The following is a 17,058-nucleotide window of genomic DNA, read 5'->3' as shown; positions in this document are numbered from 1 at the left end:
TCAGGTGCAGACTATCATCCATCCGTGTGGTATGAACCCGCTCTCAGCCTCCACGCAAGAGCGCGCAGTTCCTGCCGCTCACGGGTCAGTCCTTGATCCGGTATCCGCTGATTGTCGGTGCATCACGTCAGAGTACACAGCGCGGCCATATCAGCGTGCATGTTATGTTTGACGTCTGCTAATGATTGCTTCACTGCTTGCCGGCAGCAATAGTGAGCTGGTGATAGCGGAGGAGGAGTGAACTGCAATTCTCGGCAACCGCAGAGTCCAACTGCTGGTCTTCTTTGCATACCAGGACATGCTTTATGGCATCTTCACACGCCTGAACCTTTCTTTACCGACAAGTCATGACTGAGCCAATGTGCGGAAGAGAGAGTGTGTGTGCGGAGGGTGTGTGTCTCTTGCGTACATGTGAGAACGTTGGTGGCGTCTGGGACGTTGCCAAGCAAAACATCCCGTCGTCGCCATCACGGTTGCACAACTCGGCAGCCTCCTTCTTCCAACCTCACTTCCTCGTTAGCACAACCTCGTCAAAGAGCTCAGACTACCACGGGCATCTCTTGAAAGGCAAGAGATGCAACGCGACAGGTTCCGAACACTGCCGAATCACCACGTCACGCTGGCCACACGCTGTCAAAAACATTGACAGCTATGATCAGACTTGACATTCAGCTCGCCAGAATGTGCGGCAGATGAGCTGATGGCTGAGTATGATTGGCCTTTTTCTACCTTCCGCTGGCAAAGTCATGCGGTAGGTACGATGACTGTGATATTCACGTAAGCCCAAACAAACCCTGCTGGACCACCTTGCTTCTTCAGACAATCTCAGAAAACGAAGCAGAGCGGCGGCGAAGCAATGAAAGGATCGTATACGCGGAAGCAATTTACGAGTGTCCCGCACCTCGAGAGGATCCGTGTTCGGCGCAACGTTTTACAACACAGCCAGCCCTATCGCCGTCGAATGTGCCCTGGGAAGATACGTTCCTGGACTTACGCTTACAGCCGCGGTTATGAAATGCCTAGAGCAAAAGTAGGTACCTATCACAGCCATCGCTAACCCAGCTTACGCGTGAGCCTTGCCGGTGTCCAACGTGGTCGAAGGATCCGACGATGCGAGAGCGATGACGGCGCCAGGACTTTTCGCGAGCTGGACAACGAATGTCATATTTGCTGCGAAGGTCGCAACGAGGGAATTTCTACCTCTACGGCTGAACAACAACTCATAACGCGAAACAGTTTGGCAACGATGCCACCGCCATACCGTGTCGACCATGTTGGGTCTCTGGTCCGTCCAGAGTACCTCATTACTGCTCGCAATGCCCTTCGACCGTCAGTTGACACCATGGCCATTGAGGAGGGGACGCCTGAGCAGCAAGAAGCTCTGAAAAAGGCAACCGATCAGAGCATCCAAGAAGTCGTTCAACAGCAACTGCAGCACGGCATCACACCCATTACCACGGGCGAGTTCGAGCGCTCGGTGTTCTGGGACGACTTTTACGAAGCACTCTCTGGCTTCGATGTATCTTTCATCAGATTCGACACTGGCAAATGGCGAGAAGGGTTCCCCATCAACGAAGCCTTCAAACGCCTCGGTGGTGAGGGACGCATGGGCAAAATTGCTGTTTCGAAGATCCAACGTACAAAATCCGCGTATATGGACAGCTGGCGGTTGCTGAGGAAATATTTACCAAAGGAGCATTGGGGTCTCGTCAAGCAGACCTGTCTCTCCCCGACTTGGTGGCACGAAATGTTGCAGACGCCGTTCACACCCGAATCAGGGTACAGGAACGATGATGAATACCTGAACGATATCGCCGATGCTCTCCATGATGAAGTCCTCGAACTCTATGAAGCTGGCATCAGAAACTTCCAGATCGACGACCCGCTCATCTCAATGCTCTATACAGATGGCTGGGAGCAAGCGATGAAAGCCAATGGCACCGACCGAGAAGCCCTTGTATGCTTGTACGTACAGACACACAACCGCTTCCTAAAAGGCCTCCCAGAAGACTTGACGGTATGCCACCATATGTGTCGAGGCAATATCCCCGGCTCCCCAACACTCCCTGGCGACTACAACCACCTCTTGCAACGCCTCTTCCTAGAAACAAATTACAAACTCTTCGCCGTCGAATGGGATGACCCCGCCCACGGAGACTTCACTCCCCTCCAGCACTTGCCAAAGGACAAATCCGTTCTGCTCGGTCTCATCACAACAAAAGAAGCAACCCTCGAAGATCCAGCTTTTATCAAGCAGCGACTTCTCTCAGCGGGAGACGTTATCGCGAAGGCGAGAGGGTGCAGTCAGAAAGAGGCACTGGATGCGCTGGGGATCACGACGCAGTGTGGTTTTGGCACTATGAGTGATCGTCCGGGTGTTGGGATGACGATCGAGAGGCAGTGGGAGAAGTGTGAGTTGATGCAGAGGGTAGCGGAGGAGGTCTGGCCGGGGTGGAAGAAAGAGTTTGGTATCCCCACTGCTCGACTGTGAGAACAGACCTGTGTATCTGTTAACCTGAGCTTTATGTAATTGCTTGGTTTCAGAAATGTTAGTGATCCCACAATCGTTCTATGCTCGTCCAGAATTGCCACGACTTCTTTTTTCAATTCTCCGCCTGCTTCTTCGGGACATCGCTAGCGAGTTCTCCTTTTGACAACAACATCTCTTGATGCCAATCACTGACAATGCTTTCCAACAAGTCTCGAGCACAGCTCGATATCATGGCGTGCTTCTGAAGAACGTCATTTTTGATCACTCGTCACTTGAGATCATCGAAAAGATGGCGACCAAAAACACCACAACCCCAAAGCCAACCTCGCCATCCCAACCGCCATGGGCATCCCATCTCGCCATCTTCCTCGGCCTCTTAATCTTCCGCATCGTCAACGCCCACTTCGTACAGACCTTCTTCCAACCAGATGAATACTTCCAAGCCCTCGAGCCGGCGTGGCAAATGGCTTTTGGGCCGGAGAGTGGCGCTTGGATCACTTGGGTATGTACCCTTACTATTCGCTCCACTTCACAGATGACTCATGGTGATTGTGCAGGAATGGCGAGAGCGTCTGAGGACGTCGGTGCATCCGATGTTGTTTGCGGCGGCGTACAGGGCCGCGGACCACATTTGCCGATTTCTCCAAGTCAGTCCATACGTTCGAGCGAACGCCTTGGGAGCTGCACCACGGATCTTGCAGGCCTTCTTCGCCGCTTCGATGGACTACATGACCTGGCAAGTGGGCGCCAAAGTATATGGACGAGGCCATGCGGCGTCTTACGCCACACTCTTCTTGACAATCACAAGCCCCTGGCAATGGTTCTGCTCCGTCCGGACGTTCTCGAACTCACTAGAGGCGACATTGACAGCTGCCTCGCTATACTACTTTCCCTGGACATGGTTTTTGCAACCGGATAAGGAGGATAAGAAGCCGTTGTCACTTGCTGGACTTGCGACTTTCACGTTCGACAACATTGATTTGCATACGATCAGGTACATGGTGTCCGTTGTGCCTGCTGGACTGTATCCTGCGCTGGCGGCCGCTGCTATGGCGTTTTACATCCGGCCGACGAATGTTATAATCTGGGTTGCGATCAGTGCTGGATTGGTGGGATGTAATCGAAACTATCGCAAAGCTGGAATGCTGGTTTCTGCAGCTGCAATTGTGGGTGTTTCTGTCGTTGTAGTGTTTGCTTGCGCGGATTACTTCTACTATGGCGACTGGACTTTTCCGCCTTTCAGATTCTTGTACTTGAACCTGATCCAGTCGCTGGCTGTGTTCTACGGCAGAAACAGGATCGACTACTACTTCACCGAGGGACTACCGTTGCTACTCACTACAGCACTACCGTTCGCTGGCTTGGGCGTTTGGCAGAGCTTGCGATCGGAATATATCGCCACCACTAAAGAGTACGTGGAGCGGCAGACGAGATTTGTTTTCGCACTCGCTGCGACAGTCACAGTCCTGACATTCTCAGCAATTGCACACAAGGAGATGCGCTTCGTCTACCCTTTGCTACCGATGCTGCTCGTTCTCGCAGCAGGACCTCTCGCTGCGTTCTTACATCCTTTCCCGATTCCGAGGTCGAAGCTCCGACAATTGGTCTTGACGCTCATGCTCACGTCCAACATATACATCGCAGGCTATGTCAGTACAACACATCAGCGGGGTGTCATCGATGTCATGCACTTCTTGCGACACAGGCAAGAGCCGTGGCTTGATGCTGCAGCGGAGGACGGTCTGGCTCCGGTCATGAGTCCCAACGTCATTGTCGGCTTCCTGATGCCATGTCATAGCACACCTTGGCGAAGCCACTTTTTCTACCCTGAGATCGAGGCATGGGCACTCACTTGCGAACCGCCAATCAATATGAATGCAGAAGAGCGAGAGTCGTATCTGGACGAAGCGGATGTGTTCTACGACGACCCCACACTCTGGCTCGAGTCGAATATGGTGGATATGAGATGGGTCTCCGCGGATCAAGACGCAGATGAACAGCGGCTTGAAGGTTCTGGACTGCGTGAATGGCCGCAGTATTTGGTGTTCTTCGAGCAGCTGGAGCCGTCGCTGAAAGCTATACTGGCCAACACTAGATACAAGGAGTGTCGCAGATTCTTCAACACGCACTGGATCGATGACTGGAGGAGGAAAGGAGACGTGGTGGTGTGGTGTCAGCGGAGATGAAGGGAAGGGGACGAGAGTTTGATGGGCGCGGGATGTTGTTGGTTGTTCCTGCTGTTTGAAGTGCGGGGGCGCTTTCCCCCACCCGGGCTTTCCCACCTCCGCTTTCCGTTTGTCCTCCATCCTTCTCTTCCTCTCTCACACGACCAACAGCAGAACAACACCGCCAGCGAGGCTGACCAAGCGTCGAATATGGAGGCAAACGACGAAATGGACACGACCCAAGAAGCCGCAGCAGATCCCGCACCACCCGCAGCAGAGCAAAATGGAAGCCCCGCCGGTGCGAGCGAAGGCCGCTACGCCTGCGAGCACTGCAACAAATCCTTCGGCCGCCGCGAACATTACAAGCGCCATCAGAACATCCACACTGGAGCGAAACCATTCCCATGCCCCCTCTGCCCCCGAGCCTTCCCCCGAAAGGACACCCTCCAGCGACATGTTCTGATGCACGGCAAAGCGGGGCCGGAGGCGCTCCCGGCCAAAATCCGTCTCAGGACTTCTCGCGCCTGCTGGCCGTGTGCCAAGTCCAAGATGCGCTGCGACGGCGAGGAACCTTGCAGTCGATGCCAGAGTCGAGGCGTTAGGTGTGGACGGCGGCCGACCTCGTCTGGATCTGATGATGTCGATGCTCTTATGCAGTCGTCGTCGGGACTGTTCGGTCGCGGTGAGGGAAGCGAGGAGTATGGGCCTAGCCTTTCTCGCTTGCTCCAAGGGGCCGCCGATACTTCGGACACCCCTCAATGGACGCCTTCAAATGGGGACGCCATACTTGCGAACGCAGCACGACAAGCGCCGAAGAGAAACAACGAGATGACTGCCATTGGAGCAGAGAATCCGAAGCTTGTCCCTGAGCTCCAACCGGCAACATACGTCCGAATGCGTCAATTCTGGGAGAGCCCAGGCTCTGGCCTACCGAGACTGTCAAGCATACCCACCGTGGAGGCGATGAACGTCTTCATTCAGCTGTACTTCGAGCATTTCCATGCGCAGTTTCCGGTTCTACACATGTCGACTTTCCAGCCCAGGGAGGATGTCTGGATGTTGGTCCTCGCTGTGGCGGCGATTGGCGCGGAGTATTCTAGTCACTGCACGCAGGAGCTCATGGAATGGTTTGAGCAGGTCGCAAGGAAGGCAGTCTCACACATTGTAAGTCGACGCTGATACACTCGTGTCCAGACACCGCTAACGAGATGCAGATTGCCTACGAAGCAAACCGACCGAACATACCCATTTGCCAAAGCGTGCTTCTCTTCTCGATGCTTCTGTTACCTTCCGGTTCCGAGGACCATGCTCTATTCCTCCAGCACCACGCGTCGCTTTTGGCCACACTCAGCCGCAACCTGATCGCTCGTCGCATTGCGGACGACTCTCATACCGATGGTCCTGAGGTATACTTGATGAGGTGGACCTACTTCGCCGACATTGAGCAGGAGCGGAGATTCATCAACTTCTCTTGGTTCTTCGAGTGTATACAGTACCTCGCTTCCGGCGTGCCTCCTGTCTTGGCCGCGCAAGAGCTTACGCGAACCTTGCCATGCGACGAGCAATTCTGGTTTTGCGCTTCTGAGACGGAATGGCTTGACAAGTACCAGACTGCTGCGCCTAAGAAGCAAAGCCTGGCTGCAGTCATAGCACAACCGCTGACGAGTGAGATTGTCGAAGAGCTGGGCAACTCGGCGTTGACCACTACTTTCCTCACACTGCTGGTCGAACGAAAACGAGTCAAGGAAGCTGTCAACATCTGGTACCAGTCACGCCTTGAAAACACGACCGAAGCTGATACTGCAGCTTTCGCTCAAGCCATCGACGCTGACATGGAGTGCGTTGAGGAAGAGTTTCAGAAACGCAGCACCCACGGTCGGACTCGGTCATACCTCTACCTGGCTTCGATCTTGAAAATCGCCCCGCTCGATCTCCTTCGCCATGCAGTGGGCATCGCAGCGCCTCAGGGAATGAGCGGCAAGGCGAAGAAAGAGCTCACATCTATCTTCAAAGCGCAACCTACCGCATCTCGAACAGCCCTGGTGTATGCGGCCGAACTGTTCAGCGAGATGCGAACCGCCAAGATCATCACCCGCTACGACGTCCGCATCCTCGTTCCAGCGGCACTATACATCTCGAACTGGATCTCTCTGGCGCCCGGAAAGCGTCAGGGTCGTGACGATGTCGACGCTGTAAGAATCGACGAGGGTATTGGATCGACTGCCGTGCAGAACTGGGTGTCGGTTGGTTCTGGTGGGAAAGTTCAAGTCGATGGTATTGGGATTCTCGAGGGATCACAAGCTGCGATGCGGGCGCTTGATGGAGCTGCCAGGTTGTTGCAGGCGAAGGCACAGACGAGTTTGCTGGGGAGAAGTATGGAAGTTAATTTGGTGAATGCTGCTAATGGGAGGGAGGAATGAGCATGCCTTTTCGTGAGGTCGTCTAAATCGAGGGATGTTGGAGGGCATTCGCTCAAACATTGGTCAGAAGGACAAAACCGTCATCGCTGATCATTGCAGGCCAATCCATTGCTTTCAATGGTTAGTCCTGTATGGCCTCCCACTACTTCTCTCAATTAGTGCTTGACCTCAACGTACGACTAATTCTCGCCGCGATTGAGTGAGAGAAAGAGTTGGCGTTGGAGCTTCAGCAGAGTCTTGCATACTGTGAGCGGAGACGAGAAGCAAGTAATCACTGTCAGTGGCGCGGCACATCACAGAAGTACAACCGCTTTCCTCGCAGACATGCCTTTCATCACAACATCGACGCCTTCCTGCACACTCTCCAATCCCTTTCCCACGACTAACGGCTCAGGAGCAGCCAGATAGCTGCCACTATTCAGCGCATCGAACAGGAATCCGCCATAAATCTTCTCCGCAACATCCGACTGTCCAAAATGCGCCCCGTCCACGAAGTGAACCTCAACACCCTCTATCGTAGCTTCGTTCGGTGGCTTCGACGTAATAACTTTCCGTACTCCATCGACGTCCTCCATGGCCTTCGCTGTCATCTCAGTGGCTTCTCCGCCGATACAGTCCAGCGCTCCCACAACCTTCTTCCCCTTCAGCATCCTCGCCACATCCTCCACTGCACTCGCAGCCTTGTAATCGACCACGCCGCTCGCCCCCAAACTCTTCACATACGCGAAGTTCCGCTCCGAAGCCGTGACGACAACCTCGTAACCGGCTGCCACAGCCAGCTGAATGGCATTACTCCCCACACTCGACGCCCCGCCCCAAACAAGCACCGTCTCCTTCTCCCCAGCGTGAGCTCCATGACCAGGCAATCGCAGCCCCAAATAAGGCTCCTCCTTGAAGAATGCACTCGCCGCACAAGACAACCCACACGGCAACACCACCGCCTGCTCAAACCCCATCGCATCCGGAATCCTACTCGCCACATTCTCGCCCAGAACAACATACTCCTGAAACCCGCCCTCCGCGGTGATTCCATTCAACATCCCCCCAGCGGTCCCGATCACCCGGTCGCCTTTCTTCAGGCGGGAGACCGCATCGCCGACTTCGATGACTTCGCCCGCGACGTCGACGCCGAGGATCGTCGGGTATTGTAGGGGGAGGAAGGCGTAGGTTTGGAGGAGGCCGTCAATGGGTTGGATGGCGAGGGCGTGAGTTTTGATGAGGATTTGGTTAGGGGAGGGGTTTCCGATGGGGCTTTCTTTTAGAGTGAGGGGGCGGGCTTTGGGGGTGGGGAGCCAGGCTGCTTTGTTTGTGGACATCTTTTTGCTTTTGAGGCGGTTGAATGGGGAAGTGAAAGGGTTGATTTCCTTGCTTTTCTGTGAAGGAGGTGGTGAGGTGTTTATTGCTACACTTCGATTTCTTACGAAGCCCTTTTGTATTTATACAAATGTGCCTAGTATAGTTTATCCTGCCTCATCGCCGGCGTCGGTCTTCGATCCCTTCCTCTAAATCCGTCGATGCTTGCTCAAGACTAACCAAAATCAGTCGACTTCTTACAGCCTCGCCGCTCGCGACTGCCAATTCCAGTTAGCGTTCCGCGACTTCGGTTTCGTCAGCAACGTGGCTGCTTCGCACGTTCTTCCATCTCATAAGCATCAAGACCATCTACAATCATCCCTCGCAATAGTATGCCAGGTCCAGAATCCCACGGCTGGCGGATCTGATTAATCCCGGGCTCAGCAGGCGATGGGTTCTCGTGCACTTGATTGACGTTTGGCAACGCACTGGATCAGGAGGCTGGTAGAGGGATCGCAACATTGGCCAGATCTCATCATCATGGTCTACCACGGGCCTTCGAAAGGATGTCTGACCTGCCAGAGTCGGCGAAAGAAGGTGAGCGTCACAAAGTCTTGAAGACCTTCCGATTCGCATCGAAAGTGGCTGACCAGTGTTTCGAGCCTTAAGTGTGACGGGACTAAGCCAGTGAGTTTTCACCGATCAGTCAGGCACGACATGGAATTATCCGCTGCGAAGCCGTTCTATTATAATGGGGCGCTCCTGCATATTGGTCCAATGATCTGCAGCACAAAGCCAACTAAACTGCTTGCTGACTGTCTCGTCTCTCCCGCAGACCTGTCAACGATGCCAAAAGTCCAAACGAGCCTGTAGCGGCTATCTCGAACACCCTAGCGAAACTTTCTTTCTCTCCCCGTTCACGCCCGCCTTCCCCTCTTCCTCCCTCGCCCGGAAGTGCACCCTCCCGGTAGCCACAGACGCCCAACTCCAAGAGGATGTGATCCCCCGCGAAGCGACCGATACGATAATCGACGAGGTCGCCCTTCGATCTTTCGTGTATGAGTTCTGTCTCCCAGCAGCAGAGGGCATTGGCCCTGGGGGATTTCTTGCTGGGTTGGAGGCGATCTTGCTCCGGCAACCGCTGGATTCGATCCTTGTGAGAGCTTGCCAGGCTCTCTCACATGGACTTACCGGGCGGCAGAAGAATCGGGCGTTGGTCACGAAGAGAGGGCAGTGGCGTTATGAGCAAGTGGTCAGTAGGTTCGCCAGAGAGATTGCTGGGCCGGGGTTCGCATTTACTGTCGAGGCAGTGCTGACAGCGATGCTGTTGGGGCTTTATGAGGTAAAGTTGGACATTGGTTGTTGATGACCGGGACTGAAAAGATCACAGGTTGTGGTTGCTGATGGCAAGTCGACGAGCACCCTCCACGATCATGTGCAGGGAATGATGGCTATCCTTCACCCTAGCAAAGCGCCCCGCGATATTGCTAGTCTTCTACGACTTGGCGCAACTGGACAGCACAGAACTGACTCCACGACTGAGCTCCTGGACGTCGCCAGCTCTGTCGAGGCGTTGCGTCTCCGACTAAACCATGTTCGCCTCGCTGGATCCTCGTCGGCTGAGCAGCTGCTTCTCATCCGAGAAGGAGCAATGTCCTTGAGCCAGGGATTGCAGACCTGGCAAAGCCGCCAGCCCGAGCTATACAGACCTAGAAGCATAGGCCAAATCTCGCCATCCTCACTCCTTTGCAGTGACGATCCCCCTATAGGTCTCTGGCCAGGCTCAGTCGACACCTACTTTGACCTGGCTGTGGCAGAAGCCTGGAACACCTATCGCGTGGCGCAATGTACGCTGGTCGTTCTCCTCGCGGAACTGACAAGATCAAGACTTGATGTACGTGGTCTCTCAGAAGGCAAAGGACTACAGCCGTCGCTGTTTGGAATGGCTTGGAGAACATATGGGCATTGGCCAAGCCGAAGTCGTTGCAAAGGTAAGTATTCATCAACTTGTGCTGCGAGATTGACGCTGATTATATCTCCTTTCAGAGTCAGGACTATGGATCGACGTCGCAGGACTTGGAAGATGTTCGCATGCTCGTCACTATAGGGCTACTCATATGAGCTTATGTCTACTCAACAAGTCTCGGCTCCACCCTCAAGTATAGCGAGTTGCCAAACAACGACTGCGACCTGTTCTGTCTTACCTCATCGAATGCCTGTTATTCGCACTCCTCTGTATGGATCAAAATTCTCGACTCCAGTTGACGATTCAACACCCTCCAGTGCATGCCATGTTGCTTGAATGGCATAGCAATCGACGGCTCAAACTTTATCCGATCGGCCAGCTTATCAACACGGCTTCACTCTTACCTATCGCGGTGTCACAGCGCTATGCTATATCCAGCCTCCAAAACGCAGCCAAGCCTCATGGCATGCAGCACCGGATCCATCGGTGGCCAACATAGGCAGCTACTACTAAACTCTTCATCCTGCGGCATACTGCCTGGCCTATCTCGACTGTGCCTCAATATAACCTACTCTTGCCTTTGTTCAACATGAGATGCCAGAGAACTCCACGTCAAGCTCTTGAGTCGGTCGGCGAGGATGAAGTTGGTCGGAGCGGTCTTGTTTGGTGGTCTTCTTCAAGCTGCTGAAGGGCTCCAGTCGCTTCGCAGAACCGCACAAGGCGAGACCATCTTCGAACTCGGCAATGCTACTTACTTCGCCAACACCGTTCATCCAGCCACTGTGTTGAATGTGGGAATCAGCGGTCTTAGCTGGGATGGCCCGATCACTGTTCTTCATACGAATGTCTCGAACATCACAGCCGCCGTTCTCGAGGACATCTTCAAAAGTTACAGCGATGGCGACGATGTCTTCTCGATGGCTTTCACTTCAGCTGTCCTCCTGAAAACTCCTGGCACGGCGGCCGTCCATCCTGCGGCGGTAGATTATCTGTCGAAGATCAAGACGACGCATCTCATGGCAGCCGGCGGGTGTGCGGTGCCATCTCACCAGGCAGTGAAGAACATGGCATTCAACGGGTCGCTGGATCTGCCTCCTGGTCCCTACTTTGCCAGTTTCAAGGCCGGCTCGGTCACGATCTCCAAAGTCTATCGTCTATACGAAGACACGCATCGTGACTTCCTGTACGGTGCCTACGCCATGGATGATGGAACCGGCCGATTTGCCTCGCTCGGCGTATCAATGCCACAATTCGGATACCCGGCCATCCCGGTGCCCTCACGGATATACTCTTGGAACGACGCCCGGCCCTTCGCAGGGTATCGAGTGGCAATTAAAGATTTGTTCGACATGAAGGGGCTTGTAACAACTGGAGGTTCCCAGGCTTGGGCACTAGTCAATCCAGTTGCCAACGCTACGGCGCCTTCGATTCAAAGGATCCTGGATCTTGGGGGTGTGCTGGTCGGAAAGTACAAGCTCGCTCAATTTGCCTCTGGTGCAAATCCTTGGGATTGGCAGGATGAGTACGTCGGCGCTGTAAGATTGTGTGGCATTTGCTGACATTGTGCAGACACTATCCCTTCAATCCCCGTGGAGATGGATGGCTGACATGCTCAGCCTCGTCATCTGGAGGAGGTTGCTCCATCGCTGCTTATGGCTGGTTGGATTATGCCATCGGAAGTGACACCGGTTCCTCGATGCGAAGACCAGCTGCTGTTTCTGGGACATACGGCCAGCGGCCTAGTCAGGGTATGATTTCTCTAGAGCGTGTCTTGCCCCTCGGTGGTGCGACGGATACGGCTGGAGTCTTCTCTCGAGATCCTTACAAATGGATCCATTTCTCTAAGCACTGGTATACGCCCAGCTTGCACCAAAGCTCGAACATCACTGGCCTGTCTCCGTTGGTGGTTCCGGACACGAATGCATTCCCGAAGACGATTCTGTATCCTGTCGATTACCTACCGCTTAACAATTCCGCCGCTGAGCCTATTCTAGACGCATTCATTGGCAACATGTCTTCGCTGTTTGGAATGCAAGTGAAGCGTTTCAACTTCAGCGAGACTGTAGCGAATGCTTCCGACCTAGCTGTCGCGAATCTGACGCGACTCAACAATGGGCCGCTCAATATCATCAACTCTCGCACGCAATGGGTCGAAGTCGCCAACCCATTGATTGATCGATGGGCCGAGCTCTTCGATGGCCGCTTCCCACCCGTTGATTCTGCCCGGCGAGAAGGCTGGCATGAGTATAATGAGACCGAAAACTCCCTGGAAGCATACAACGAGGCCCTCAGACAGAAGAATGCTGCTGTGCAATGGTACGAGACCAACCTACAATACTCCACGCCAGACTCATGCTCGGAGTCTGTCATGTTATATGATATTGGTACAGGCGGTCTGCCCTCCTACCGAGAAGAGGAGCTCAACAATAATGCCAACGCTTCTTTCTTGGCTGTCAGGCCTCCCGGTGCGACCATCACCGGTGCGAGCATTTGCCCGTTGTATGGATGTGCTGATTTCACGATACCGATCGGTCAGGTTCCATACTGGAGTCAAGTCACGTACCACTATGAGATGGTACCAATCACTATCAACATGGTCGTGAAAAGGGGGTGTGACTTCGTTCTGTACAACATGATTGAGAAGTTGGCAGATGCGGGTGTATTGACGAGCGTCAAGACGGGCAGGACAGCCTTCTAACGACAGTACACTACTACCGCAGCAATACCAATGAACAAAGATCTCAATCTTCATCAACTCCAACAGCCTTACAACTCAGCTTCCACAGCTTGTCTTCACCGTCCTCATCATAGGCATGTGGCGAATACGCCTCATGATTACTACCAGCAGTTCCCGCCTCTCCAACATCTGCCAAATACCTCCCTCCATTCGCCACATCCTCAAAGTGCGGACTCACCGCCGCCCAAACCGTAGTCGCCGCACCCTGTTCAAGAGACTTGATTCTTGATTGGTTCCTTGCTATCAGGTCATCAATCTGCTTCTGTGACATATGCCTCCCCAAGTCCGTCGCTATCACACCAGGATGGACGGACAAGCCGGTGAGACCCTCAGCGCCGTACTTTCGGGTCAAAGCATTCGCCATCCAGATATTCGCGGTTTTGCTTTGGCCATAGCCTAAGTAGAGATCATATTCTCGATGCTCGAAAATGATGTCATCGACATGGACGGCCGATCTTCTGTGTGCTGCGGAGGAGATGTTGATGACCCTCGACGTCGACCCGCATTCTTTGGCGCCGGCGAGGAGCAGTGGCTTGAGTTCTTGGAAGAGGAGGAAGTGTGAGAAGTGGTTTGTTCCGATTCCCAGCTCGAAACCATCCACAGTCTTGGAGTAGGGGATGAAGGCAATTCCGGCGTTGTTGATGAGGATGTTAAGGCTGGAGACTTTGGATTTTATGACTTTCGCAGCGTCTCGAACAGATTGGAGGTTGTCGAGGTGAGCTTCTATGGCTTCTGGTCGAGGGAATTTCTTGTCTTTCGAAGGAGAGTTGTGCACGATATCGTCGATGACTTTTTCGACTTTAGGCATGTCTCGAGCTGTGATTAGGACTTTTGCTCCGGTCTCGTAGAAAGCTGCTGCGGTGGTCACGCCTATGCCGGAAGAACCTCCGGTGATGAGGACGGTCTTGTTGGTGAGCTTGCCGAGGAGATCATTGTCTTCGATGATTTGCAGGGCTGTGGGACGAGCATCTCCCGGACCGGCTGGGGTTTGATGGACGTCAGCGTAAGGCTGGTAAGGGACTTTTGGCGGTGGCATTTTTAGATCTGTTAGATGGAGTGTCTGGTGAGACGAGTAAATTCGGTGCTCTTATATGTATACTGCCTGACCAATGTTTTGGTATATCGTCTATACAGTAAGACGTCGTGCTCGACATCGCTAAGGAGAGGATGAAAGATTGACCGATTCTGTGTAAAGTCCGTTTAACGCCTCAGTTCCTAGAAAACATTGCGAAGCTGCGTCTGAAGTGCTCCGAAGGTCGGCCAGCTCTGTGTTACATGGGATCTGCTTGTAGCTTTGAGTACGTACGTAAATAAAGAGCATCGCACACTCGCAAATTAGTGGAAAAGGTGTTTCTTTACTCGGCCGATATCTTGCATTTCGATGTCGAATGCGAAATGTTTGCTGCGATTGGTTCCGATGGGTGAGCAAAAGAGCGACTCGAATCCGAAAAGAAGTTTCACTGAAGACATCGAAATGCGTAAGTGCAGAGAGCATCGATGTCTAACACTTTCAACGCTCGCATTGGATATCTTCCATGAACAACAACTCCATACTTGCAGAAAGACCTGCCACTCAACGTTTGCGTCGTCATCTCATTTCGCTTGTTAGGAGCTGTCTGAGACCAAGGTCGTGACTGCAGCAACTCGGGGGTCATCTTCCGAAGAACGTTGCTTCATGGTTTGTTGCGAAGACAACTACTTTGTGAGTATTTCTGAGGGCGGAGCGACGATGACTTACTTCTTTTGCAACCCATCGTATAAGGCTCACAGGGTCCTGTCACAGCGTCTTCGATTGCTGCAGGCGTATGTCGTGAGATACTGAAGTACGCGGCTCAAATTTGGATCGTGATGAAGACCAAGCTTCACAGCCTGATTCCGCTGGTACAGCCGTTTGGTACCGAACTTTGAGAGGATGTTTCTGGCTTTTCTGGGGACATCGAAATGAGTTTCACAACAAGAGACACTGGAAATGAAGAGTGGCCACTTGGAATCTCACGTTCAGGAATTGTTTCTTATAATTGGGAGTTGTGGTATGTTCATAATTTTGTTTGCACATTTCCGGTCTCTGGATGGAAGATAGTATTGCACTTCAACATTGAATCATCACAGCAATCGACAATGTCATGATACAGCCAGAATTGAGAGTTCAGCGAGGTTGTATAACTACATTACTGTGGGATTGGACGCTTGACCTGTTGCTCCGCCAGAGACGTTCGTCTGGTGAATTGGAGTTCTCCTGTGTACCGCAACGAGCTTCAACGGGTTCCACAGGTTTGCATAAGTTCGCAGCGAGTTTGCATGGCTCCCACCGTTATGCACCACGCTTCAAGCCAACTTCTCGAAACAGCCCCGCAACAGCACGTTCAAATGTTGTTTTGGACGCGGTTCTCAATTCCCTCCGCTCTTTATTGAAGCAATATATCCTGCTCTGCCTTTCCGAGGCTGTTCCTCCCTTCACCAACCTTCATTCGCTCTCACGACGCCACGCTCCCACGATCCTTCTCAACCCCGAGCTTCGCTACAAAGATGCGTACATTCGCTATCATCCTGGCATCCGTGCCAGCCCTTGTGCTCGGCCAAGCTGACAGCTTTGGACTCGGGTCTCCAACTACGCTCGCTACTCTTACAAGCCCACCTTCGGTGCCTGCCATTCCCAGCATCACAGGCTTCAAGGTTCTTCGTCGGACGGAAGCCACACCATGCCCAACAACCACGACTGCTGCAGGTCTACTTGACGTTCTCCGCCGAGAGGAAGACAGTGCGGAAGGTTCAGAAGGCGCTCCATCCACGCAAGTCGAAGCACCACCGTCCAACAACACCGTCGAGAGCAGCCCTGCGGAGCCCAAGAAAAACACCAGCTCTTCCCCAGCCGATAGTGGCATGCTGTCGAACCTTCCTATCCCACTTGTTGGCAACCGCGACCTTGGCCTTCCCAGCCTGGGTGGTGTCCTCGGTGGCTCGACGTCGTCCAAAGCTGCATCCACGACAACTAGACCCGCCGACACCGCGATCACACCAGCGGCGAATCAGACCGTGCCGCCTCCAGGAGCAAACAATGGCACCGCCCACAACGGCACCATTGCTGCCAACGTGACGTCGAGCTCCACTTCGTACCCATCCCCGAAGGTCACAAAAACCGACTTCCCCTTCGACTCTGCCGCAGTCAACGGAGGTAAGTGCTCAAACGCAATGACTGAGTTGCCACGTAGCTGATCAATCTAGCTCCGTCCACATCTGCAGCAGAGCCGTCTCAGACTGTGGCTGCCCGCGATCTTCTAAGTGCGCTTAACTTGACCGACAGTTCCTCCGACAGCTCTACTTCTTCGAACTCAACATCTGGACTTGACACCAACTCGAAATATGTCTGTTCAGCAGACGTTGTTGCCTCGAACTCGACCAATGCCTCAAACGCAACTATCACTGGGACTGCATCATCCGCAAACGCTACGGATGCGCCCAAGACTGCTTACCACTGCTACTTGAGACATCCAAATGGAACGAACACCACCACAACTCAGTCGGCGACTGGCACTGGCACTACGTTCCTGACCATTACCACCCAGGCAGCCAACTTGACGAATGCCGAAGTTTCTCAAACCACAACGGACACCTTTAGCGTCACCTCCCTGGCCACCCATCCCGCTTCGACAGAGGCCTCGGCGACAACATCCTCTGGAACCATCGCCAACGATTTGTTGGCCGCCGTAACTGGTGTTCTAAGACTTTAATCACTAACGACACATCACAATAGCCACGACGATTTGCACTGGTTACATTCACGAAAGGACTCTGGGCGGATTGATTAATGAAAAGACGATGATGGTACAGTCGCCACTTTTGCGCGACATGACTCCCTTACGATTTGGCTTCTCGCGAAAACATGCGGCGATGTTATGATGACACTACTGGGCTTTGTAACGACTCATGCATATGTGGTGGATATGATGATCATGTATGAGCAGTCAGGGTTAATATACTTGCTTTCA

The 17,058-nt window shown here is 53.3% G+C and overlaps 8 protein-coding genes across 8 annotated transcripts; 6 read left to right on the top strand and 2 right to left on the bottom strand.

Moving 5' to 3' along the window:
- Positions 1-1,246: 1,246 nt before the first annotated feature.
- M409DRAFT_70511 (uncharacterized protein) lies at positions 1,247-2,491 on the top strand (the record flags this gene model as incomplete). The annotated part of the gene is made up of 1 exon (XM_033818772.1): positions 1,247-2,491. One exon carries the CDS (start codon positions 1,247-1,249, stop codon positions 2,489-2,491), a length of 1,245 nt encoding a protein of 414 aa, XP_033661239.1.
- Positions 2,492-2,780: 289 nt separating this feature from the next.
- Positions 2,781-4,677, top strand: M409DRAFT_29199 (glycosyltransferase family 22 protein; the record flags this gene model as incomplete). Its single annotated transcript, XM_033809355.1, has 2 exons — positions 2,781-2,993; positions 3,049-4,677. The coding sequence occupies 2 exons, from the start codon at positions 2,781-2,783 to the stop codon at positions 4,675-4,677; spliced, it is 1,842 nt and encodes a 613-aa protein (XP_033661238.1).
- A 189-nt stretch (positions 4,678-4,866) lies between these two features.
- On the top strand, positions 4,867-7,076 carry M409DRAFT_29198 (uncharacterized protein; the record flags this gene model as incomplete). The annotated part of the gene is made up of 2 exons (XM_033809354.1): positions 4,867-5,820; positions 5,871-7,076. 2 exons carry the CDS (start codon positions 4,867-4,869, stop codon positions 7,074-7,076), a joined length of 2,160 nt encoding a protein of 719 aa, XP_033661237.1.
- A 293-nt stretch (positions 7,077-7,369) lies between these two features.
- M409DRAFT_37754 (uncharacterized protein) lies at positions 7,370-8,392 on the bottom strand (the record flags this gene model as incomplete). The annotated part of the gene is made up of 1 exon (XM_033810790.1): positions 7,370-8,392. The coding sequence occupies one exon, from the start codon at positions 8,390-8,392 to the stop codon at positions 7,370-7,372; it is 1,023 nt and encodes a 340-aa protein (XP_033661236.1).
- A 517-nt stretch (positions 8,393-8,909) lies between these two features.
- Positions 8,910-10,490, top strand: M409DRAFT_29196 (uncharacterized protein; the record flags this gene model as incomplete). The annotated part of the gene is made up of 5 exons (XM_033809353.1): positions 8,910-8,966; positions 9,205-9,711; positions 9,760-10,216; positions 10,257-10,360; positions 10,416-10,490. 5 exons carry the CDS (start codon positions 8,910-8,912, stop codon positions 10,488-10,490), a joined length of 1,200 nt encoding a protein of 399 aa, XP_033661235.1.
- A 483-nt stretch (positions 10,491-10,973) lies between these two features.
- M409DRAFT_70508 (uncharacterized protein) lies at positions 10,974-13,033 on the top strand (the record flags this gene model as incomplete). The annotated part of the gene is made up of 2 exons (XM_033818771.1): positions 10,974-11,857; positions 11,905-13,033. The coding sequence occupies 2 exons, from the start codon at positions 10,974-10,976 to the stop codon at positions 13,031-13,033; spliced, it is 2,013 nt and encodes a 670-aa protein (XP_033661234.1).
- A 43-nt stretch (positions 13,034-13,076) lies between these two features.
- On the bottom strand, positions 13,077-14,108 carry M409DRAFT_70507 (uncharacterized protein; the record flags this gene model as incomplete). The annotated part of the gene is made up of 1 exon (XM_033818770.1): positions 13,077-14,108. The coding sequence occupies one exon, from the start codon at positions 14,106-14,108 to the stop codon at positions 13,077-13,079; it is 1,032 nt and encodes a 343-aa protein (XP_033661233.1).
- A 1,490-nt stretch (positions 14,109-15,598) lies between these two features.
- M409DRAFT_29193 (uncharacterized protein) lies at positions 15,599-16,800 on the top strand (the record flags this gene model as incomplete). The annotated part of the gene is made up of 2 exons (XM_033809352.1): positions 15,599-16,244; positions 16,295-16,800. The coding sequence occupies 2 exons, from the start codon at positions 15,599-15,601 to the stop codon at positions 16,798-16,800; spliced, it is 1,152 nt and encodes a 383-aa protein (XP_033661232.1).
- Between the last annotated feature and the right edge of the window lie 258 nt (positions 16,801-17,058).

The sequence above is a fragment of the Zasmidium cellare genome, assembly GCF_010093935.1.
Source record: "Zasmidium cellare ATCC 36951 unplaced genomic scaffold M409scaffold_49, whole genome shotgun sequence".
Taxonomy (NCBI): Eukaryota; Fungi; Ascomycota; class Dothideomycetes; order Mycosphaerellales; family Mycosphaerellaceae; genus Zasmidium; species Zasmidium cellare.
The sequence above is the reverse complement of the archived record's forward strand: the minus strand, read 5'-3'. Positions and strand labels throughout refer to the sequence as shown.